This window comes from Oncorhynchus kisutch, unplaced genomic scaffold, assembly GCF_002021735.2.
Source record: "Oncorhynchus kisutch isolate 150728-3 unplaced genomic scaffold, Okis_V2 scaffold961, whole genome shotgun sequence".
Classification (NCBI taxonomy): domain Eukaryota; kingdom Metazoa; phylum Chordata; class Actinopteri; order Salmoniformes; family Salmonidae; genus Oncorhynchus; species Oncorhynchus kisutch.
The window spans coordinates 48684-73673 of NW_022262906.1; the positions used below are offsets into that span (position 1 = coordinate 48684).

General features: G+C 43.6%; 1 protein-coding gene across 1 annotated transcript; it reads right to left on the bottom strand.

Moving 5' to 3' along the window:
* Positions 1-330: 330 nt before the first annotated feature.
* LOC109876809 (bifunctional 3'-phosphoadenosine 5'-phosphosulfate synthase 1) lies at positions 331-24262 on the bottom strand. The gene is made up of 12 exons (XM_031817232.1): positions 24017-24262; positions 23215-23329; positions 22457-22692; positions 22089-22227; positions 19096-19214; positions 18694-18807; positions 18386-18497; positions 15886-16091; positions 11932-12067; positions 11540-11808; positions 6071-6300; positions 331-1990 (listed from the first exon to the last, which is right to left on the bottom strand). The coding sequence occupies exons 1-12, from the start codon at positions 24077-24079 to the stop codon at positions 1849-1851; spliced, it is 1881 nt and encodes a 626-aa protein (XP_031673092.1). The 5' UTR covers positions 24080-24262; the 3' UTR covers positions 331-1848.
* Positions 24263-24990: the final 728 nt, after the last annotated feature.

The following is a 24990-nucleotide window of genomic DNA, read 5'->3' on the forward strand; positions in this document are numbered from 1 at the left end:
ATTCCTATATAAAAAAGGTGTGGACATGAGGCACTGAGACGTACAACAGGACCAGTTGAAACATTACAGGTTGTCACACATACGTCAGCACTATATGTGCCTGATGGGAGATGGCAGGGTATTTTAACGGTATACATTGGGAATGAGATCACCTACTCTGGTTTAAATCAGTAAAAGCTCATCAATGGTAGTTCCTTTTGAAGCAAATTAGATTTAGTTCTGAGTTAAACATTAATTCTTTGATGACACAGTATATTTGAGAGTCTGGAAGCATTTTATTTATTTATATCCATCGTGGCCTGTGGCTAACCAACAAAAAAATAAAATGTATCCATTTGCTAAAAATGCTTTATTGGAGAACATGGACAATAATATATAAACCAATATCTTTTCTTCCAGCCATACTAGCAGAGCAGACCCATGTTTGTACAGTAGTAACCAAATGGAAAATATCATAACTCAGTACAAAGAATATTAAAACAAGCAAACAAACTCAAATATATATAGTGACAGACCACAGGGGGCTGCTTTGGGGAGGACAGCTCATAATAATGGCTGGAACAGAACAAATGGAATACCATTCCACCTATCCTGCTCCAGTCGCTACCACCAGCCTGTCCTCCCCAAGTAAGATGCCACCAACCTCCTGTGTGATAAACATCAACTAAAAAAATAAATACTGATAGTTCACTAAAACAGTCATAGGTGGTAAACACTTCACTACATGCTACATCAAGGTAAAAAGACATCCTTTATCAGTATGGAGAAATAAAGCTAATGGTAAAACAGGAAGGTTTTCTAAAGGTTTAGTCATTAGTTCACTTCTCATCTACTTTGCAGATCACTTCCTGGATCTATTGGACCGCTTTAATGTAACAGAGGCAAGTGGGAGTATGAGCAGGTGTGTGTGTGTGTGTGTGTGGGGGGGGGGGGGGATGCGTGTGTGTGTGGGGGGGGATGCGTGTGTGTGTGGGGGGGGATGCAATGTCTCTGTGTGAGAACGATTGACAAAGACAAGGCACTCAACTTGACCGCAAACTCCAATTTAAACCACAGTTCCAGTCAGGCCAACAACCTCAGATGACAGTTACCCACATACTGCAGCTACACAGCGATGGCTTGTTTTCAGATCACTAAATGAGTCTTTCCACTGACTTATTTGAAGTGTGCATGGGGACAAAGGGACAAAGCCAAACACTCAAAAGAATCAATATGATCACGTTAGCCATGGACACGGTAAGAGTTCTAGGAAACATTACTAAGAGGGGCATTGACTTCCTACATTGTATCATGTTTTCATCCTCAACTAAACCACATCTTGTTACATCATGAGGAAACTTTTTGCATCGTTCTCTAAAAAAAACAATCTTTGCCTCTTCACACCTTTTAAAATGAACATTTGAACCCACTTTCCAGTTTAAAACACATTTAAAAAATACTGATAGTTGCACAATTAGAGAAACCAATTTCTAATGGTGAGTTTAAATAAAGTACATACTCAGTGTGGTAAGACTGAAGCCCAGTGGCAGTAGCAGCAGAACGAGAGAGAGGAGAGGAGGAGAAAATACAGGAGAAGGGGAGAATAGAGAGGTGTGTGCGTTGGAGAGGGACATCTAGCTGTTGAGTGGTCCTCGTATTAATCTTTTAACTGTTTTAGAGGAGATAGCTGTGTCGTATTCATTAGGCACCAAACGGAGGGAAACAGACTGAAGCAGGCAGGGACTATCTGGACTTGTCCAATGACAACCGCTTGTTTTAGTTTTTCCTGGTGGAAAACGTTTGAAAAAGTTTTACTATGGTGTGCCCTAATGAATACGACCCGGATGTTCCCCATTTTGACATTTGACCTTAGGTAGCCTTCTCCAAGGACTGATAGTACTCCACCAGGACAGCCCAGGCTTTGGGGGCCATGAAGCCTTCCGGAGGGTTCTGTCCTTCGCGAGCCATCTTACGCATCCGTGTCCCTGAGATGAAGTCATAGTCTTGATGGCTGAAAGAAAATGAAGAAGAAAAAAAAAAATGTAGAAGGCACCGTCTCATTTCAACAGCCTGATCCTGACATGCTGTCTGGTAAGTGAGGAACGATCTTCTAACTTACTGTGTGGATGAATGGCATGACCAACTCAATTCAAGGACACTTTAGGAAGAGTTCTTTGAGGGAACTTCACAAAATGCACTTCATATGCTTGGAAAAAAAGGCCATGTATTTCAGTAATTGAAGTAAACACGCACTCGAGCCCCCTTACGCCAGGGGACCTGGGATATGAAAAGAACCTCAGACACATGAACCAGCAGCACTCAGGAGACGTTGCTTCAAGCCAGCGGCAAAGTAAGAGCGCAACCTAAACGTCAGACCTTCGCCGTCAAATTCAAACCTTCTGTTAGACTTCTCAGTTTAAACAACTGGTTCAAAAATAAACACGGGCCAAAAAAATTGTCTAAACACAGCTAATTAGTCTCAAACCAAAATGAGAAAATTCCTGTAAAAAACAGACTAGTCTAAATACAATCTTCCATGACTCCGCCACACACAAGTAGGGGATAAATGAAATATTTGTCAATGATTAGATTCATTAGATACTACTGTAGATTCCTTCATTTAGACAAAGGGGGTAACATTCAAGCACATTCCTTCTCTCGCCACCGTTACAATGCACTTTCCTCATAATAATCACATTTGTCAAATGTGGTTTCGTTTCTCAGCGGCTTGCGGTCGTGTGGATTGTTGTGCGGAGCGTCTTGTACGGATTTGTACTGTTAAGGCCGCAGCAAGAGCCACGACGTTTCCACACATTAAACCTCATCATGGATTCCTGACCAGCAGAGTTGTAGTAGGATGTAAACTCCAGTTCCACATATTCTGCAGTGTCCTCTCCTGTCTACCTCACTCCTGAAACTACATATTGAAGCCCGCGGACAATTTAAGGGTTGGTTTGGGGTTTAATTTCATTCAGAAAATTTCACTTTTCCCCCTCCATTCTTGAATTGGACTTTCAATTAGTCAATGAATCTCATTCTTAAGGACTCTGGGTTCTGGGTTGTCTATTCTTTGAACCCACTTGCAGATGTAAATCAGCTGTCAGCTAAATCTGATACAAATGTATCATTTCTCAAGTGTCCTGAAACGTGTGTTTTTGTAGTACATGGTCCCTGTTCAAATCAACTGAATAGACCACTTAAATAACCTCCCTAATTCCTCCCCTAGTACTGCTGAGTTACCGTCATGTTATTTTCCTCTGCACAACAGTGAGTCTTCAGCCTGCAGTACAGTACAATGCAGACCAGGCTGACAGCCAGGTGGCGGAACCCAGAACCCCGTGTATGTCTGACACTCCAGGTGTGCCAACGAGTCAGCTCCCGTTTCTCCATCTCCATAGGCAGCAATGGGATCACCTTCCTCCTGACCTCCGTAATGCAAACGCACTGTTGAACACATCTACGACTGTATTCTCCCCATAAATTACTGTATTCTCCCCATAAATTAGTGAATTTTGTACTGGAAAAGCACACCTTTTTATCATATTGTCCTATTTCCTATCAGATCGGGCCATGGGGCTAATACTTGCAGTCTCGCTGGGAAGAAATAAACATTCTAGAATTGCCATCCAGTGAACCTGTTCTATTGTATACTATGCTCAATGTGTTCTGGTCCTAAAAACTTTGATGAAATACTTTGATGAACTCTGATTGTGGAGGACTTGTATTCATTACAATAGGTGGAAATGACAGGGCAGAGAGAGAGAGGAGAGAGGAGAGGAGAGAGAGTGAGACACAGAGAAAGAGCGAGGGGGAGGGGGAGCACAAACTCGGCGGAGGAGGAACACTTAATATGCGGTCAAATGAGAAACAGCTTGCGCTGATTTTAGCCATTACACTATAGAGGCAGACTTTAAGGGCGATCGTTGGCAATTAGGCCTAGCATCTATATTCCTCTCACATTTGGCAGCGCCGGCCTTGACAATGTGCACAAGGAGTGGTCGAGAACAGACGGAATGCCATAAATTTCACAAGGCGCCAACCAGAGCCTTTGAAATTGTGATTTAGCGTTTACTTTCTCTCAGCTCTCCCTAGCTGCTAGCCTAGCACTGATACGGTCAGAAAGAGACAGTCATTGCGGCTTTGACATTTTCTGGCGTAGCTCTTTTCGGGTCTTCAGGTTTCATATTAATAAAAACAACACAATTGAGCTGAAATGAAGTCGCCTGTTATATAATGTTATTGTGACAGTCAGAAAACTGACAATTACTTTCCTGGAAGGACTAGAATATAACGTGGTTAAGGTTCTTGACAAGCCAGACTGCTGACTCGGCAGTTCTTAAGGGGGCTTGTTGAGAAGAGCGCAAGGGGAATTCTAGTAGTGGTGACATAGTAACCACTATAGGATCTTTGTCCCATTACTCTTACAGTTCCACTGAGTCACACTGCAGAATTATCTCACACTTTAGCAGGAAGATTTACTGCTATCCAAACGGTCTTATCCAACTGTAGAACTGGTCCAAAAACACTGGATAATGGATAGTTCAGCCACTCGAAGTAGAAGACAAGCTGATAGAGAAATACTCATTGATTGTACCTTTATAACATACCAAATGGTTCTGGAGTGAGCCTTTATCAACATACTGGACTACTGGTATGGAGAGAAAGAATATACATAGAATATAAACAGCCGTGTCAGTTGTGGCTCTTATTGTCGTAATTCTCCTGCTTTCAATCCAGGAAGGAAATATATCTCTGTGCTCCATTTCTGAATCCCATGCCTAGGTGAAACCCAACTAGGTGTGGGGAAATATTTCCTTTCAGACTAGTTCTCCTGGTGATTGTGATATCCCCCCCCCCGATATACAAATACTATATTTATCTTGTCAACTCAATTTATTCTGATATCAAAACATGCGCCATGGAAAAAAAAGTGTGTACTCCTTCTGATCAATCAGTTCCTACTTTTTAAGTCATCATATTCCTTTAATCAGTCAGATCAGTTTTCAGTCATGATATTCTAAGCCAGACATGGCTATAAAGTGATAGCGTGGATGGTATTAAAGCCCATAGCACACAGAAACTGCACGATTTTCGTTAGTCATCGGCTGCAGTATCCGTACATAGACTTTTTACAGACTTTAATTAATAGCAGTTCTCTGTGATTTCCGAACGACTTCAAAAGCTCAGAAAGCCACAAAACTTTGTAAAGAGCATAAGAAAGCAAAGGAGTTCCTGTTATTCTTGGCTTTGCCGTTTGCCGTAGATAAGGAAGAAAAACACATGGGAGGTTTCAGTGGAGAAGCTTAATGAATGATCAATTTGGGTTATTGGAGTTAGGCATGATAATGTTTACAGGCTGTGGAACAACATTCCTGCCACCGATGAAAAAAGAAAAGAAAAAAAACGCTCATTTGTTTTCCGTTGCGAAACGTTTTATGTTGTATGTCTTAATGAACGCACCCCGTTTACCCACATCAAGATTGTACGGCAGAGTATACACCTTTATAGTATTTTGATATCTAGGTAAAAGTGTGACTAAATGTTGACTAATTCTGATTGGTTGAGAAAGGTCACCATGACTTAGAAACATCTTAAAACCTTCAAGAATGTAACATTTGGACTTCATTACATCCGTTGTTGAAGAACACTGGTATTACGAGTGACATCCACCGATTACATTCTTCGAACCTTGAGAGTAGAGATTTATTTATAAAGACACTCATTATGGGGCGGAAGGTAGCCTAGTGGTCAGAGCGTTGGGCCAGTAACCGAAAGGTTGCCAGAACCAATCCCTGAGCTGACAAGGTAAAAATATGTCTTTCTGCCCTTGAACAAGGCAGTTAACCCACTGTTTCTAGGCCGGCATTGTAAATAAGAATTTGTTCTTAACTTACTTGCCAAGTTCAGGTTAAATAAAAATAGATAAAACAATTAATCATCCTGTCCTTCACGCAAACACAAAATGGCAGACAGATTATCTCCTTATTGTGTGTTGTTTCTACAATATTAAAGCTGATCTACCCCCTAAAAAAAAATACAATAACGAGATGGAACGGAGACTGAAAAACAAACGATGAGTGACAGGGCTTACTTCTTGGGGTCGTAGAAGTCCATGGCCCTCTTGGCTTTGTTGTAGGCGGCCACCTTGAAGGGTACAATCTCCAGGGTGATGAGTCCAGGCGCCATGGTGAGGACTTTAGCCCCATGGGTTGGCTCGTACAGGTCCTTTCCCGTGGCTGGGTGGGGCATGCCCGCCGGGTCGCGACCCACGATGTAGAAGTTGGCGCCGGCCACCATTCGGGCTCGGCAGTGCCACTGCACCTGTGGTTTTATGGAGGAAATTTTTTTTGTTTGCTTTAGTTACTCAAAACTAAAAGTCAACGCTAAATGTTGGCATTTCCAATGGGTGAAAATACTAGCTGGTATTTCTGATTTAGCGCCAATTCTACCTTTTAGCATTTCCAATTCTACCTTTTAGCATTTCCAATTCTACCTTTTAGCATTTCCAATTCTACCTTTTAGCATTTCCAATTCTACCTTTTAGCATTTCCAATTCTACCCTTTAGCATTTCTAATGGGAAAACCCCCTCTGGTCACTCAGAGGATGAGAACGTTTAGAACATTTTAATGGGAAGCCAGGAGAAGGGGAAGTGGTTGGGCAGCTCTTTCACTGGGTTGGAGAAACAAGGAAGCCTTGGCACAACAGCCACATTGTGGTGAGACCGATGGGAAGGGAAAAACAGCACTTGATTACCTTGACTGATTCGTAATCACATACGGTGGAGCACAATTCCCCTAAATACGAGTGGACATTGCTCTCGCTGCTACCACCGATGGACATGGACGCAAGCCCCCTATAATTACATTACAAAGCACTTTCTTCAATAATAAACAGCCAATTACGGTAATGACGTTTGGACAGGAGTGCTCAAACCCCCCCCCGAACGTAGCGCCCACATGCGAGAATCCGGTTTTACAACACATTACAGAAACAACAATAAACGGATTTCTTGAGTGGAAGTTTCAAATGACTAAAGAAAACAAGACTTCATTCTTTGGGCCAATCCCACTATTTAACCACCCATACGCTCCCATCCTACTTTTAAAATTGGAAGTCTTCAACCTTAAAAACGCTAGTCTTAAACTAAAAGACCTTGATGAGAGAACAAAGGGAGTTAGGAGGAGAAGAAAAAAAACAGTTAAACTCTGTAGGCAGTCTGGAGAGGGAGGGATGGAGTGCATTGTTTTGTTAGCTGGTTGCCAGGTTGGAAGCGAGTCTTAAGATGGACACTCAGGGCCATGTGAACCCACTCCCTCCAACCTGGCGGCTATTCTATTTTTATGCCCCTCCCCGGCACATATCCTACGGTGCCTTCCCTGTATTTATATTCCTGCTAAATGTACTAAACATTTTATTACATTGATCTTAATTTGTATCATTCTTAACCTGCGTCCTCTTAACCGTATCATGTAGGTACCTGTAGGGAAGCACGTCATTGTACTGCGTATCACGTGGCATCGTGGATAGAGAACCTGTAGGGAAGCACGTCATTGTACTGCGTATCACGTGGCATCGTGGATAGAGAACCTGTAGGTAAGCACGTCATTGTACTGCGTATCACGTGGCATCGTGGATAGGGAACCTGTAGGTAAGCACGTCATTGTACTGCGTATCACGTGGCATCGTGGATAGGGAACCTGTAGGTAAGCACGTCATTGTACTGCGTATCACGTGGCATCGTGGATAGAGAACCTGTAGGTAAGCACGTCATTGTACTGCGTATCACGTGGCATCGTGGATAGGGAACCTGTAGGTAAGCACGTCATTGTACTGCGTATCACGTGGCATCGTGGATAGAGAACATGTAGGTAAGCACGTCATTGTACTGCGTATCACGTGGCATCGTGGATAGAGAACCTGTAGGTAAGCACGTCATTGTACTGCGTATCACGTGGCATCGTGGATAGAGAACCTGTAGGTAAGCACGTCATTGTACTGCGTATCACGTGGCATCGTGGATAGAGAACCTGTAGGTAAGCACGTCATTGTACTGCGTATCACGTGGCATCGTGGATAGGAAACCTGTAGGTAAGCACGTCATTGTACTGCGTATCACGTGGCATCGTGGATAGAGAACCTGTAGGTAAGCACGTCATTGTACTGCGTATCACGTGGCATCGTGGATAGGGAACCTGTAGGTAAGCACGTCATTGTACTGCGTATCACGTGGCATCGTGGATAGAGAACCTGTAGGTAAGCACGTCATTGTACTGCGTATCACGTGGCATCGTGGATAGGGAACCTGTAGGTAAGCACGTCATTGTACTGCGTATCACGTGGCATCGTGGATAGAGAACATGTAGGTAAGCACGTCATTGTACTGCGTATCACGTGGCATCGTGGATAGAGAACCTGTAGGTAAGCACGTCATTGTACTGCGTATCACGTGGCATCGTGGATAGAGAACCTGTAGGTAAGCACGTCATTGTACTGCGTATCACGTGGCATCGTGGATAGGGAACCTGTAGGTAAGCACGCCATTGTACTGCGTATCACGTGGCATCGTGGATAGGGAACCTGTAGGTAAGCACGTCATTGTACTGCGTATCACGTGGCATCGTGGATAGGGAACCTGTAGGTAAGCACGTCATAGTACTGCGTATCACGTGGCATCGTGGATAGAGAACCTGTAGGTAAGCACGTCATTGTACTGCGTATCACGTGGCATCGTGGATAGGGAACCTGTAGGTAAGCACGCCATTGTACTGCGTATCACGTGGCATCGTGGATAGGGAACCTGTAGGTAAGCACGTCATTGTACTGCGTATCACGTGGCATCGTGGATAGAGAACCTGTAGGTAAGCACGTCATTGTACTGCGTATCACGTGGCATCGTGGATAGAGAACCTGTAGGTAAGCACGTCATTGTACTGCGTATCACGTGGCATCGTGGATAGAGAACCTGTAGGTAAGCACATCATTGTACTGCGTATCACGTGGCATCGTGGATAGAGAACCTGTAGGTAAGCACGTCATTGTACTGCGTATCACGTGGCATCGTGGATAGAGAACCTGTAGGTAAGCACGTCATTGTACTGCGTATCACGTGGCATCGTGGATAGAGAACCTGTAGGTAAGCACGTCATTGTACTGCGTATCACGTGGCATCGTGGATAGAGAACCTGTAGGTAAGCACGTCATTGTACGTTGTACCATGTGTATCCTGAGCCTTCAGAAAGTATTCACACCCCTTGACTTGTTCCACATTGTGGTTGCTACAACCTGAATTTAAAATGGATTCAATGTTGTGTCACTGGCCTACACACAACACCCCATAATATCAAAGTCAAAATATGTTTTTTTATTTTACGAACTGATAAATGAAAAGCTGAAATGTCTTCGGTCACTAAGTATTCAACCCCGTTGTTACGGCGAGCCTAAATAAGTTCAGGAGTAACAAGTCACATAATAAGTTGCATAGACTCATTCTGTGTGAAAGTGTTTAACACGATTTTTAATGACTCATCTCTGTACTCCACACATACAGATAAGTGTAAGGTCCTTCAACCGAGCAGTGAATTTCAAACACAGATTCAACCACAAAGACCAGGGAGGTTTTTCAATGCCTCACAAAGAAGGGCACCAATGGGTAGATGGGTAAAAATAGAAAAAGCAGACATGTAATATCCCTTTGAGCCTGGTGTAGTTATTAATTACACTTTGGATGGTGTATCAATACACTCAGTCACTACAAAAGATAGAAGCGTCCTTCATAACTCAGAAACCGCTCAGGGATTTCACCATGAGGCCAATGGGGACGTTAAAACAGTCACAGAGTTTAATAGCTGTGATAGGAGAAGACTGAGGATGGATCAACATTGTAGTTTCTCCACAATACGAACCTAATTGACAGAGTTAAAAGGAAGCTGTACAGAATAAAAATATTCCAAAACATGCATCCTGTTTGCAACACGGCACTAAAGAAATACTGAAAAAAATGTGTCAAAGCAAATCATTTGTCCTGAATATGTTTGGGGCACTTCCAGGACCACACATAACAGAGTGTCACACTCCATATTGTCAAGCATAGTTGTAGCTGCATCATGTTATGGTTCCGCTTGTAATCGTTAAGGACTGGGGAGTTAGAGGATCAAAAATGAACCTAAATACAGAGGAAACCCTGGTTCAGTCTGCTTTCCACCAGACACTGGCTGATTAATTACCTTTCAGCAGGACAATAACCCAAAACACAAGGCCAAATCTACACTGGACTTGCTTACAAAGAAGACAGGGAATGTTCCGGAGTGGCCGAGTTACAGTTTTGACTTTAATCTGCTTGAAAATCTGTGGCAAGACTTGAAACAGGTTGTCAAGCAACGATCAACAACCAATTTGACAGAGTTCGAAGAATATTGAACAAAATAATGGGCAAATATTGTACAATCCAGATGTGTACAGCTCTTAGAGAATTACCCAGAAAGACTCACAGCTTTAAATCACTGCCAAAGGTGATTCTAACGTGTATTGACTCAGGGGTGTGAATACTTATGTTAATGAGCTATTTCTGCATTTAATTAACACATTTGCATAAATGTTTTAAAAAAACACATTTTCTCTTTTTTCATCATGGGGTATTGTGTGTGTAGATGGGTGAGAAATACATCTATTTAATCCATTGTGAATTCAGGCTGTAACAACAAGATGTGGAATCAGTCAAGAGGTATGACTACTTTCTGAAGGTACTGTACGACAAATAAACTTGACTTATTATGGATGGGAATACAGCATATGTAGTCAAACACACAAAACATTTCATAGGGTGTTAGATGAGTCCGGAAGATCGTTCATCTTCTCCTAAATGTATGGGCCTGGACTGATCTTAAGCCTGTTGTATTATTTCAGGGTGAAGAAGTATTTGATTATTTTATTTAAGTCCATCTGAAGAGAAGGGATCCCTACCACTACCTCACTATCCAAAAGGTGCCAGAATTACAGAGAACATGCAGCAACTCTTGGAGGACAATGGAATTACATTATAAAACGTTTATTTATTCTCAGAAGGCTCAAAAAAAAAAACAGAAACGGGTTGGTTCTACTTTTAACAATGAGGATGCTTTTGTGGTGCATTTGATGTCAGGCTGTAAGATCACACAGACAGATGATGGGCCTTTTCAGGCTGCATCGTGTTCCCCAGAACAGAACAGAGCTCAGTCTGGTCTCAATGATCGTCTCCCCATAACCCGGACTACATGATTAAAGGACAGCAGGAGACTTCAAACAGCTAGACAGGCATCAAGTAAGTACAATACAAAGTGACAGAGATTATATTGAACTTTCTAATTCTGAATGTAAATTGCCATCCATGTTAGATTAAGCTGATTTCATAAGTCACGTGTGGACCGTCCCATCATGTGACAGTCAGGCAATTTAAGTGTCAGGTCCATAGAAATAGAATCCATAGAACAGACTTGGCTGCCAGTCCTCCCATTATTTCAACCATTGACTTGAATAGGGAAGCCCGTTCTACGGGTTCTATGGTCAGGTTACTGCTAAGCTTACCTCAGTGGGGCCAGCGTACATCATGGGCGACGGGAAGATGGCCACGATGGTGTTTTCGGGTTTCAGCACGCCCTCGTCCAGCACGGCGGCGTGCTGCTTCATGCGCCACTCCAACGGCACGTCGTCGTCCTTGGTCCAGCCGCCCAGCGGGTGCAGCAGTAGGACGGGCCGGCGGTAGCCCCGTTCGATCAGACGCTTGTGGGTGTCCTGCATGAGGAGGGCGTGGCCGTTGTGCACCGGGTTACGCAGCTGGAAGGCAAACACCGCGTCTGGAGGGAGAAAGAGGGCAGAGAAAGACTGATTTAGATGCTCCATCTTTATTGAGACATCCTGGTTTTCTTAAAACAGAGAGAGCAAAATAGAGAGAGAGAGATCTAACTCTCTACCGTTACCTGCATTCATCTCCTTGAACTTGTGTTTGAGCTCAGTGGGGGTGAGTCTGTACTGGTCCAGGCCGTCGTTCCAGCTGATCTTGTCCAGGACCTGCAGGTCTCCTCCTACCAGCCAGTCTCCACTCTCCATTACCATCTGGACCAGACAGAGAGACAACACTCTGACCATTAACATCATACAATACCACACCCACTTCACTGTGACTCATATATTTTCCAGGGTTCCCACTTTTCAAAAAATATTTTTCCAGGACATTTCAATGACCTTTTTACCAGAACTTATTTCAACCCGGGTATTGTGCAGATCTGAAAAGACTGGATAGCTGTAAGCAATATGGTGAACATTTCAGACTATCAAAGAAGAGAGAGGTGCAGTAATGACCATATTGCTTATAACTATCCAATCCTGTCAGAGGTACATGAAGAGCCTGCGGCTATGGATCAATTTGAAATTGATGCTAAACAAGTGGCATTCTCTAACTCCTCTACCATGTTCATACTGCGGTTATGACAGCCATCAAGGACTGTTTCAAAACAGTAAACCACCCCAATCTGGCAACTGCTGAAAGAGGGGCGGGATTATGGATAAATCAATAACAGCCCCCAGACAACTTGAAATAGAACATCTAAAAAAGTTGAGACTCCTACAAATTGGAGCCCAGGAAGAATGAAGAATCCCCTTTGCTTTATGCCTTTGAGACTCCTACAAATTGGAGCCCAGGAAGAATGAAGAATCCCCTTTGCTTTATGCCTTTGACCGCATTCCTCTCGACTTTAGCAGGAAAAAACTCAGGAGGAACACAAAATATGACGTGTAATGTAATCCACAACGAGACACCATCCACGATGAGCTCATGGACCACATTGAAGCGATTCCCCCCCCCCCTTACAATATTGTTCTAATGTCCCCAAAGTACTGCTAAACCCAGGCAAAGCCAGCATTGTTTCAGGCTATAACTCTTGGTCTGCCTTTCTGGGCATGTACTGTGCCTGTGCTGTAACCACTGGGCTCTTTATGGAGTACACACTGCAGGGTAGGTAATCAAGCCATCAAATCAGGACTATGGATAGACTATGGCAGGACCAGGGGGGTCCAGAAGCATATACACAAATGTGTCTTATAGAGAATGGCTATTCAATATTACTCAAGGAGTCGAAGTTAGAAAACAATACCAGCCTACTAGTGAGCAGTTGTGATGTCCCATATAAAAACGCTCACAGTGGCATGTAAAGGTTTGGATTTAAAGGGGGTGGGTTCCTATGGATGTAACTGTATGGAGGCGGAGTCTTAGATTCCACAGACTAGAATTCATATTCTGAGGACGATTCCACAGTAGCACTGACTGTCTGACAGACGTTGGTAGTGCATTTCGCCCAAGTCTTTGTAAGTTGTAGTAGGACGTCTTTCACAACAGAGATGGAGCATGTATTATCCACAAGGTTGTATACACTGCACACATCTTCAGTGTTCAAGAAAACATTGAGAGAACTGAAGGCTGCTAAAACTCTGCCCTCTTGTTGTTATCATCAATAAGTCAGAGAGGAAGGATAGATGGATGGAGTTCAGTGTAACGGTGTGAAGAGATGCCTTTCATTCCACTTGATCCAACTAGTCTGATCTACTGGCTCCAGATCAGTGGCTAAGAAGACGAATAACCCTCACTTTGGCGGCTGAGACATGAAAAGACCCATCTGAGGAAAAACCGTTTCAATTCCCAAACACACAGTAGATCTAATAAACATTCTAAGATGGAAAATGATAGTAGAATGCTAGCTCAGGGGTAACCCAAAGCTGCATTTACACGATAACACACACACACACACACACTGTGTTTTAGATACAAAGGGACTCCTGCTAAATTAAACAACTCAGCATGCTGTAGTTTCCGACGTGAAGGCTCCCATCTCCCTGGCGGCACGGACAGGAGTAAACAGGAAACGTGGATTGACCGCGACGTAATACGGAGCAGGTTATTCCTCGTCTCAGAGAGAGACGGAGACGGGATGAGGGGCTGCCGCCTGCGAGGGGTGTGTTGACGGATCGTCTACAGCGCAGGGAGTTAAAGTGTGTGTGTGTTAAACGAGTGACACCTTAATCATAGCAAGCTGTACACACACAGCGGAGACAGGACAGGAGGCACCGCTGGAGAAACAGAGTGACAGGTCTGGGAGAACCCACTACCCAGCATGCATTGCAGCAGGGCCAGAGCCGCCAGAGACAGACGCACTAGAGGATTATGGGTACCTGATGGACAGCCAACCACACTGCTTTCTTGGTAAACTGACAGTGCCTACAACTGAACACCAACCCAGAATGGATAAGAGACGCTGAAGATAGTGTTGGCTGTTCAACTTTGTTGAATTGAAGGGCATTTTGAGTGAAACAGGAGATGCAAATTCACAGCATCTCACCCAGCCAATGACTCAACAGGGCAGGGCTTTAAAATGAGCCACCGTGGTGTTAGTGTGTGTCTGTTCAGTGTGTTTAAAATCACCAGACCGAGTTGGGTTGAAGACAGTATAGCACTACTCCAGCTCCCTCTCTGTGTGTGTGTGTGTGTGTGTGTGTGTGTGTGTGTGTGTGTGTGTGTGTGTGTGTGTGTGTGTGTGTGTGCAAACCCACACTAATCCATAACAATGGGAGCCCAAATTGTCCCGAGACAGATAGCAAAAATAACCCTAGCCCGGCTCCTGCCACCATCAGTCTTGAAGATAGGGTTTCAAAAATGAAATTTCACAATTGTCCTCCCCGGTTATAAATCTCCAGTCCTGTTGTGTGACGTGGTGGCGTGTGTGTGACTACACTTGTGTGTGCGCAAGACAGCTTTCCCAGGTCTGATCCCTCGCCACGGCTGGGCTGGCGCCTGTAGTTTTTTTTAAAGCAGGGGGGTGGGATCATTTCAGGACGCCACGAAGTCTACCTGAGCGCCCACTGATATAATAACAGTCCATAATAATAAGAAACCATTGTTGCCATCTTTGCTCAGGTATATTTGGAATGGATGAGGTGGGTGGCTGCTGGCGAGGGGTAATGTGTTCAGCAGGGCCAGCTCCAAGTCCAGGACAGCTTTACTAAAAGCCCTGTGTAAATAAAAGGCCGTTTGAAGGGGCCAGATGGAGAGAGGGGGGCGAGAGAGACTGCGATCCAAATAAAACACATGTGCAAATTGAGGGCGGTCCGAGGGCGATGGAGCGATTACACAAGCACTTCTGACAGGGGAAGGAGAGCAGCAGCAGCCCATTTCTTTACGACACTACTCCACTTTATTCAGTCCTTCCATAAGCAGCACTGAGGAAAAGGGTCACCTAGGATCTGTCTTCTATTAGAACGATGTGTGTGTGTGTGTACGTACAAGGGGAGAGTTGGTTGAGTTGGACATGGGGAGGGTGTTTATCAAACATCACATTAAGGGTAACCATCTCAGGGGCCATGCCTGCATTGTTCAGCATTATGACCAGGGATCCATTTCATAATAACTACCAGTGGGACATTCTATACAGCTCTGGAGACTGTGGAGCTGTAACAGAAGGTATGGGTGTATGATAATAAACCTGGTGGAGGGAGGTGTGAGAACGCCAAGGCTCCTCCGTGTCACATGACATAAACTGTCATATGAAACTGTCAAGAGCACCGGTTTGAGCCAAACAAAGATAAGAAACACTCAAAGGAAAACAAACATCGTCGTTTTGACATGTTACATGACAGTTTTCAAATGGACAGCTTTCGTTGGAAAGTCAAGACACCCCTTACTGTGCAGTGGAACGGTCCGTAGCCCCCCCTGCTCGTTTATGTGATAGGGTCTCTGGAACTAACCACTGACCTTGATGTAGGAGTGTTACTCAACAGTTTTCAACACAGCTTTTGCTGGCATAACACCCCTCGCGGTGCAGTGGACCGGACCGTGGCTGCCCTGTCTGTCTATGTGGTAGGGGTCTCTGGAACTAACCACTGACCTTGATGTAGGGGTGGTCCTTGCAGGTAGTGCCCCACTGGCGGGCGCAGCGCTCCTCCTTGCGGTGCTCGTAGAACTCGGGGTTGCGGAGGATGGCCACACGGCGGCCCTCATACACCAGGGCCATGGCCGTGACGCCGTCCAGACGCTCCTTGTCCGCCCCCGACACCGGCAACACCACCGGCACAGACAGGTTGATGACGCCACCTAGAGGACGGGAGGGGAACAGGTGGTTTGGTTCATTGAGGGGGTCAGAGGTTGAATAAAGGAAAGGAGACATGGAAGGTAGCCATGTTAGTGCTTTGAGACACAGAATAAATCAACATCAGACTGCTGACAGAGGAAGATGATAGGTCAGAAACCAGACAGCCCCATCAGCAAACCTGCAGCATCAGTTTAACTGTCTCTCCTACAATAACTTCAAGTACAGCCTATCTACTGCATACTATACCAGGGAATATTTAGACATTTAAGATATATGAGGTGTTTAGGGAACAAACACCATCCAGTCTTGTGCATTCAGGTGGTTTCTGACCCGCGCAGAAAGAAAGAAAAAGAGAAAAGAAAGAGAGGCCCCGTGTTGACATGACGTTGGCAGATTCATTTAGCCCTACACCTTGATTAAACCAACATGACCAGCACGCTTTTCACATCCTATTGGATCAGATGGTGTGTTGCTGGATGGGATGCCATTGCTGCCAACCACCCGGCCACCACTCCTCCGTCCTCTGTCACAGAGTTAGCACACACAGCTGGCTTCAATAAGACACGTGAACACACACACACGCCTGCTGTCCCAGCCTGGCCCATGCCAAACAAGGAGCTGGCACAAACACACAACACAGTCATCTACCAGGGAAATGCTGGTGTCCTTGTCAATCGTATTAACTGGGACTCCAAATCAGGGACGGATTACAATGAAGTGAGAGTAGGGTTGTAAAATTCCAGTAACATTCCCCAAATGCCCTGGTTTACCAGAAATCCTGGTTGGAGGATTCCCATATTTCCTGCTTATTTCCTCTTAATTCCAGGAATCTTCCAACCAGAATTTCTGGAAAACTGGGGAATTTTGGGAAAGTCACCAGAATTGTGCAACCTGAAGTGAAAGTGAGGGTAAAAGGGTCATTTAACTACAAAAGTTGTGTTATTTAAATGAAGAAATGATCCGACTTCTATCCAGTCATGTTTGGTTCAGTGGTGATTGTGTGGAACGGAAGCTCCTCCAGCGCCGTAAGGGTCAGCCACTGTAAAATCCCTAGAAGGAACTGGAAATAGACAAACGATAGTTTGTGGAGGCAATCAATATTAAGGCTTCATCCTTTTCCTCCGCTCACATTTCCCTCGCTAGGACAAACAAGCGAAACCCGAGTGAGGGCATTGCACATGGACACGTCATTCAGCGTTCTCTACCAAGTACACAGGCCCAGTTTCCCTTATTTGCCACAGCATAGAGTCACCATTAGCTCTGGTCCAAAACATATTGAAATCATATCTAAAGAAAAACCAAACAAGACCTGATCCAAAAATGACTCGTTGGTGCTGTGAAGAGTAGAGAGTTGTTGCTGTAAGAAACACCTGTGATATCAGACAGCTAATGAAACACTGGCTTGGTTATCATTTCTGTTCTTGAACACATTTTTATGCTGCGTGTGTGTGTGTGTGTGTGCCAGTAGGTATTGGCAACACATCACACACGTCGCCTTAAGGGTCAGTGTTATGTGGGCAATAAAAGCAAATTGACTCTTTTTTGGAAATTCAAACTCTGTGTAGGAAATTGGTGTAATTACACAGTTTCACCAATACCAAAGACTGGGCCCCGCGGTGTTCCTTCAGCACAACTCAAAAGGTACCGGTTCCATTTGTTTCCAGAGAATTAAAAGTCTTGAGCCTGAAGTGTAAAAGGATCACGATGACTCAACACAATAGCATGGTAAGATTATCCCTCTGATTTTTTCATCTAAAAATCAGACTTACTTTTGATTAACTAATGTATTCGGTCATTTTGAGGTAATGATGAGCTAATCAAGACCACTTGTTCCAACTCTACATGTACATATTACCTCGACACATTGTTCCTGTACCCCCTGTACACAGCCTCGGTACTGTTATTTTACTGCTGCTCTATATTTTAACTGCAGTGTTGGTTAAGAGCTTGTAAGTCATTTCACTGCATGGTCTACATCTGTTGTATTCGGCCATGTCACAAATAACATTTGATTTGATCTGAACATGTCCTTTTGAGAGGTTTCATCTCCCTCTAGTGGCCATTATAGAGCATAACATCCATCGATTTATTTGACTTCACAGAGAAATACACCTGTATTTATCACAGCACCTCCTTCTCAAAATGTCAGTGAGAAGTGGAGAGGATTAAGAAAGGCAGACATTTTGAGAAGTAGGCAAGGAAAGGACTCTAAGGCAGACATTTTGAGGAGAGAACCAGAGGAAAACATCAGGGATCAAGGAAAGATTGTTGAGAAAGGGCCATGATGCCGTCTTACCGTCCAGCAGACAGTCAAAATGGAGACACTGCAGGAACTCCCTCTCCCTCATGAAGCCGTTCAGAGGGGTGGCCCAGCCCTCAGCAAGCACCTGAACCCACTGCATGTCCACCTGTGATCAAACAGTGGTCAATCAGCACTCAAATAATGGTTCAACAGCATTCAAAGTATGGTCGAACATGGATCACACTTTCAGAAATGTTCCCTTATCACTTTAACATAGGCCTTTAGAATCTATCCATCCCCTGTAGACTCTCGGAAAACACCAGTAGGTGTTAGTAAAAATGGTATTTGATGAGAACGGTTACCTTTCCAATCTGCACAGCAGGTAGTGTTTCAGCATCCGTCTTGGCCAGGTCCAGCTTGTTCTCAACTACGTACAGCTCCTTCACTTCATAGGAAGCATCCACCGGCACTATATCCTACAAATATTCATTCATTATACCAGTGAAAATGCACAAAACATCATGGTAAAACGAGAACATCCTTGAGGTTGATCGCGTTGGATAAGAATTCAGGGGTGTGAAAGTGGGGGTTATTCAGCTGTGAGGCGTTAGTATTTTGGAAATGTGAATCCCAATCTGAAAGTGTGAAGACACTGCCATCTAGTGGTGGAAATTAAATATGACAGCATGCTTCCATGTTTCAATGAATCTGTTTATGCCAAAACTCATCAATGGATGGATGAAAGAGAAGGTTGTTTCTCTCACCTTCTCATGTAGCAGGTCAATGAGCTGCTGTATAGACTCGTTGACACTGCAGGAGTCAGTCTTCAGCACCAGTTCTGGGGCCTCTGGTTTCTCATACTCCGAGTCTATCCCAGTGAAACCTGACGCATGGAGAAAACAGTCACAATGAATTTATGGAATAGCTAAATCAGTCCCTCAATTGGCATGAATAACAATGGCTGAATATGAAACAATATGTAATTTGCAGAAAGGTTGTGACTTCATTAATGTTGCAGGGAAGGTCATATCTATCCACTGAGTCAGTGGCTCACAAACGTTAACAGTTATTGTACCACCAACTGAATTGTTCTCTACCCAGAGTACCCCTGAAGTACCCCCTCGTGTGCATTTGAACAGCAACCCTATTGTCTCATGAGTCTTCTCAAGTAGCACTGTGGATAGACCAAGTAACCCCAGGGGCCCTTGTACCTCTGGTTGGAAACACTGCACAAGTCACACAAATTAACAGAAATCTAGACAGGCTTTTTGGTTCACACAGCTCATTATCCAGATTGGTGTGACAGGAAGAGACAAGATTCTTAATAGTGTGGCCTGAGGACGCACTCGAACAGGGCTGAATCCCACCCCATCCCCCCATTCAATTAGTCACTCTACTACCTGACATATGGCACCTGGTAGATCATGTCTTGACCAGTTGGAGAGCTTAACCAGGCTTCGCAGTATATTGTCTCATGCCTACAGCTCAGAGCTTAGCATGAAGGAACCTGTAAGTAAGCATTTCATTGGACTGTTTACACCGTGGGGATACTGTGCACACCGTGGGGATACTGTGCACACCGTGGGGATACTGTGCATATGACAAATGAACTGACTCCGAGCTCAGCAGGGTGCACTAGACTAGATGAATATCTTGTCCCAGCAGCTTCCTAAGCTTGTGACTCACTGTTTCACTGAACGATAAATGACACAGCACTTCCTCTGGTAACAACAGCCGAAGACATGAGATCTCATGTTCCTGCTGGTCAAAACCAATACACTTTACATACTTTCTCTAGAGACTTCTCTCCAACTTTTTCATACATACTAATGCTATAAGAGAGTTATGGTCAAATGCCTAAAAGCATTAGAGGTCGCCCGAATATGACTTTTCAACACCGATACCGATTATTGGAGGACCAAAAAAGCAGATCCCGATTAAATCAGCCGATTAAAAACATTTTGCTTGTAATAATGACAATTACAACAATACTGAATGAACACTTATTTGAACTTAATATAATACATCAATAAAATCAATTTAGCCTCAAATAATGAAACATGTTCAATTTGGTTTAAATAATGCAAAAAGAAAGTGTTGGAGAAGAGTAAAAGTGCAATATGTGCCATGTAAGAAAGCTAACCTTTAAGTTCCTTGCTCAGAACATGAGAACATATGAAAGCTGGTGGTTCCTTTTAACATGAGTCTTCAATATTCCCGGGTAAGAAGTTTCAGGTTGTAGTTGTTATAGGAATTATAGGACCATTTCTCTCTATACGATTTGTATTTCATATACCTTTGGCTATTGGATGTTCTTATAGGCACTTTAGTATTGCCAGTGTAACAGTATAGCTTCCGTCCCTCTCCTCGCTCCTATCTGGGCTCGAACCAGGAAACACATCAACAAAAGCGTTGCCCATGCAGAGCAAGGGGAACAACCACTCAGTCTTAGAGCGAGTGACATTTGAAATGCTATTAGCGTGCATCCCGCAAACTAGCTAGCCATTTCACATCGGTTACACCAGCCTAATCTCGGGAGTTGATAGGCTTGAAGTCATAAACAGCAGAGCTGCTGGCAAAACGCACAAAAGTGCTGTTTGAATGAATGCTTACGAGCCTGCTGCTGCCTACCATCGCTCAGTCAGACTGCTCTATCAAATCATAGACTTAGTTATAACATAATAACACACAGAAATACGAGCTGTAGGTCATTAATATAGTCGAATACGGAAACTATCATCTCGAAAACAAGACGTTTATTCTTTCAGTGAAATACGGAACCGTTCTGTATTTTATCTAACGGGTGGCATCCATTAGTCTAAATATTCCTGTTATATTGCACAACCTTCAATGTTATGTCATAATTACGTAAGAATTCTGGCAAATTAGGCAGCCCAAACTGTCGCATAGACACTGACTCTGCGTGCAATGAACGCAAGAGAAGTGACACAATTTCACCTGGTTAATATTGCCTGCTAACCTGGATTTCTTTTAGCTAAATATGCAGGTTTAAAATTTTGTTTCTGGTTAGGTATAGTCATGCAACGATTGTGCTTTTTTCGCAAATGCGTTTTTGTTAAATCATCCCGTTTGGCGAAGTTGGCTGTCTTTGTTAAGAAGAAATAGTCTTCGCAGTTCGCAACGAGTCATGTTAGCAGGCTATATTAACTAAATATGCAGGTTTAAAAATATATACTTGTGTATTGATTTTAAGAAAGGCATGGATGTTTATGGTTAGGTACACATTGGAGCAACGAGTCCTTTTTCACGAATACGCACCGCATCGATTATACGCAACGCAGGACATGCTAGATAAACTAGCAATATCATCAACCATGTGTAGTTAACTAGTGATTATGATTGATTGATTGTTTTTTAAGAGATAAGTTTAATGCTAGCTAGCAACTTACCTTGGCTTCTAACTGCATTCGCATAACAGGCAGTCTCCTCGTGGAGTGCAATGTAATCAGGTGGTTAGAGCGTTGGACTAGTTAACTGTAAGGTTACAAGATTGAATCCCCGAGCTGACAAGGTAAAAATCTGTCATTCTGCCCCTGAACAAAGCAGTTCACCGTTCCTAGGCCGTCATTGAAAATAAGAATGTGTTCTTAACTGACTTGCCTAGTTAAATAAAGGATAAATAAAGGTGTAGCAAAAAATAAAAAATAAAAAAATGGATTTCCGATTGTTATGAAAACTTGAAATTGGCCCTAATTAATCGACCTCTAATAAGCATGTGTTATTCATCTTGCCTTACCTCTGATCTCTCCAGCCCTGGCTCTCTTGTAGAGGCCCTTGACGTCTCGCTGTTCACACACGTCAAGCGGCGCGTCAACAAACACCTCGAAGAAGGGCAAGCCTGCAGCCTCGTGGATCTTCCTGGCATTCACACGATCCTGGACGATGGGGAGACAAACAACGGGATAGTTAACTCCTGACGATGATGATAGTGTATTTGAAATCGTCAACTGGGAATTACAGGCAAAACACAACTCACAACTCTTGCTCTCTTTCCTCTCCTCTCTCATGACTTATCACCTCTTCCCCTCGGTCTTCCGATATCCTCTTCTATTCTGTCTCTACCTCCCTCTCCTCTTTCTCTCACTTGTTCCCCCCCTCACTCACCCGTCCGTAGGGAGAGATGAAGCTGGCGATGCAGACGAGTCCTGCGTCGGCGAACAGGCGGGCCACCTCGGCTATACGCCTGACGTTCTCCTCGCGGTCCTCAGGGCTGAAGCCCAGGTTCTTGTTTAAGCCCTGGCGGATGTTGTCTCCATCCAGCGAGTAGCAGGGGATGCCGTGGCACACCAGGTACTCCTCCAGGGCCATGCTCACCGTGGTCTTCCCAGCCCCAGACAGACCTGGGTGGGAGAGAGTGGTGAGGAATAGGTGTTGATGGTGGTTGGTCAATATTAGTATTGAGTGTAGCCAACTAGCAATACCCCCATTTTAGCATTGCGTCAATATTAGCATTGAATGAATGATGAAAATGGTGGCCGTCAATATTAGCTTTGAATGCATGATAACAAATGGTGCCTGACAATATTAGAATTGAAGGCAGAGCGTGGATGAATGTGATGCAGTCTTCAGAAATGCTACTGTTGATTGAATGCTAATATTGTCTTTTGGTAGTACTTGAAACCTAAATACATCAGTAAACCTTGTTCAATGGTGAGTTAGTGTGAGTGAATATAAAGTGACTGAAAGAAAGGCTTAAAAAAACGTTTGTATTTCTAACTGACGATAGCCTGGTCCCAGATCTGTTTGTGTGGTCTTGCCAACTCCTAAGGTCAGTCTCACAACAACCAATGACCCTAGGAGTTGACAACACAGCCCAAACAGATCTGGGACCAGGCGAACTGAACTTTAGTTCTTCTGTATACCTGTGAGCCAGACAGTACATCCACGGAAGCCCCCTCTTGTCCCCACCACCTGACCACGCTTGTTCCTGCTGACATGATGAGCCTGGTAGGTCACATTAGTCGCCCTCTGCGTTCCCTGCAATCACAATATTGTTCTGTCCTTTAGTTTCATATCAAATTACACTGACTTAGTCCCATGTGTTCCTTTGCATTTGCAGCCAACACTGACTGTGACTTTGCAACGTACAGAAGCCACAATGACTTGCACCGAGTCCAGCACATTTCTTACTCATGAAGCAAAAGGTAATCAGCAATATTATGACAAAAACGTTGAAGGACTGGTTTGACCCTAATGTACAGTAATGTGACATAGTTCTACATCCCAATGCATGTGCTCTGTCACTAGGCTCCTGCTGAGATTAGCAAGAAGCATTTTGAGAGTCACACAAAAAATGTACGTCAAGGTACAGATCATTTTGCAACAGATACAGTATCTCATAGTTAACTAGCTAACTGCAGCATATAGCAGTAGCTATATGGCAGAACAGCTTGCTTTTGAAATGTCGTGCAAGCTATAGCTTGATACAAATGGCTGTCTGTCTGGCATTTGGTGGCAAGACTAAGAAGCTAACTAATTGCATTCCTTCAATCCTAGTAACACGGCCATTCCGCGCAGCTAAGAAAGTATTGCATAATTTAATTATAGCAGTAAATGTTTTACTGGGAACAGAAATTGCAGAAACAAGAGACAACATTGATAGTTCAGCAGCATATTGTTGACGTGGCAGCGGTCGCCGGGGTAGGAATGAATACAACAACTCACCCAATTCTCGCTGGACGAGTTGCTCAGCTTCGGTTTCTTGTGAGAGTTTCCGGAAGTCTCCATAACGGTCTATAATGAAAGCTTTCGTCACCAGTTACGGTATATGCGACCTACTAAATCAATTACTAAAACGTTATATTTTTACGGACAGTTATCTCTTTGAATGGAGGAACCTCAAACAGGAACCGAGGAGGACGACCTACGTCATCAGAATCGGAAGTGATGTCTATTGGCTGGTGAACTGTCTGTTCTTTGAAAACTGATTTTGAATCAGTTTTATCCGCGCAAGTCTCAAACGACACGGTGATGACATCTATGGATGACAGAGCTAGATTACATAACATATCCTGGACCAGTTATTTATTACCTGTGGTGTGCATCGCGGAGATAAGTACGGAATGCATATTGGATAAAATACATATTCATATTAGACATTTTAGTTTGTTGGCTCCAGTTCGATTTTTTCCAATTCAATTGTATGATTGGAAATAACTTATTTAAATAACTATATCACGTACTGTGGCAAATCCTACTCATACAAAAATACATACAAAATATTATCCAACATATAAAACAATTATCGTAAAGACAGACTTGATTACAAAACATTAAAAGCAATCTGTGAAGAATTGCACTGTTAACTCAAACTTGTAGCCGACTAAATGTTGCATATGGTTGGCCCTGTCGTTTGCTTCTTTGGAAAACGCCTAACCCCACATCAAAGAAAGAAGTGTGATGATAGGCTATGTACTTATCCAATGTCCTCATTACAGAACAGGCCTGGGAATAAATAGCCTATTTTTCTTAATCATCATGCAGGCCTAGTTGGCTAAGACTAGGCTTTACCTCTTTTGAACAATCTGGCTTAAATAGAGCATGTTTATTTCTTAGATGTTTTGTATGAGAGTTAAAAATATTTAAAATAAATTAAAATAAATTGAATTGCAATCAAATATCCAGTTGTATACATTGTA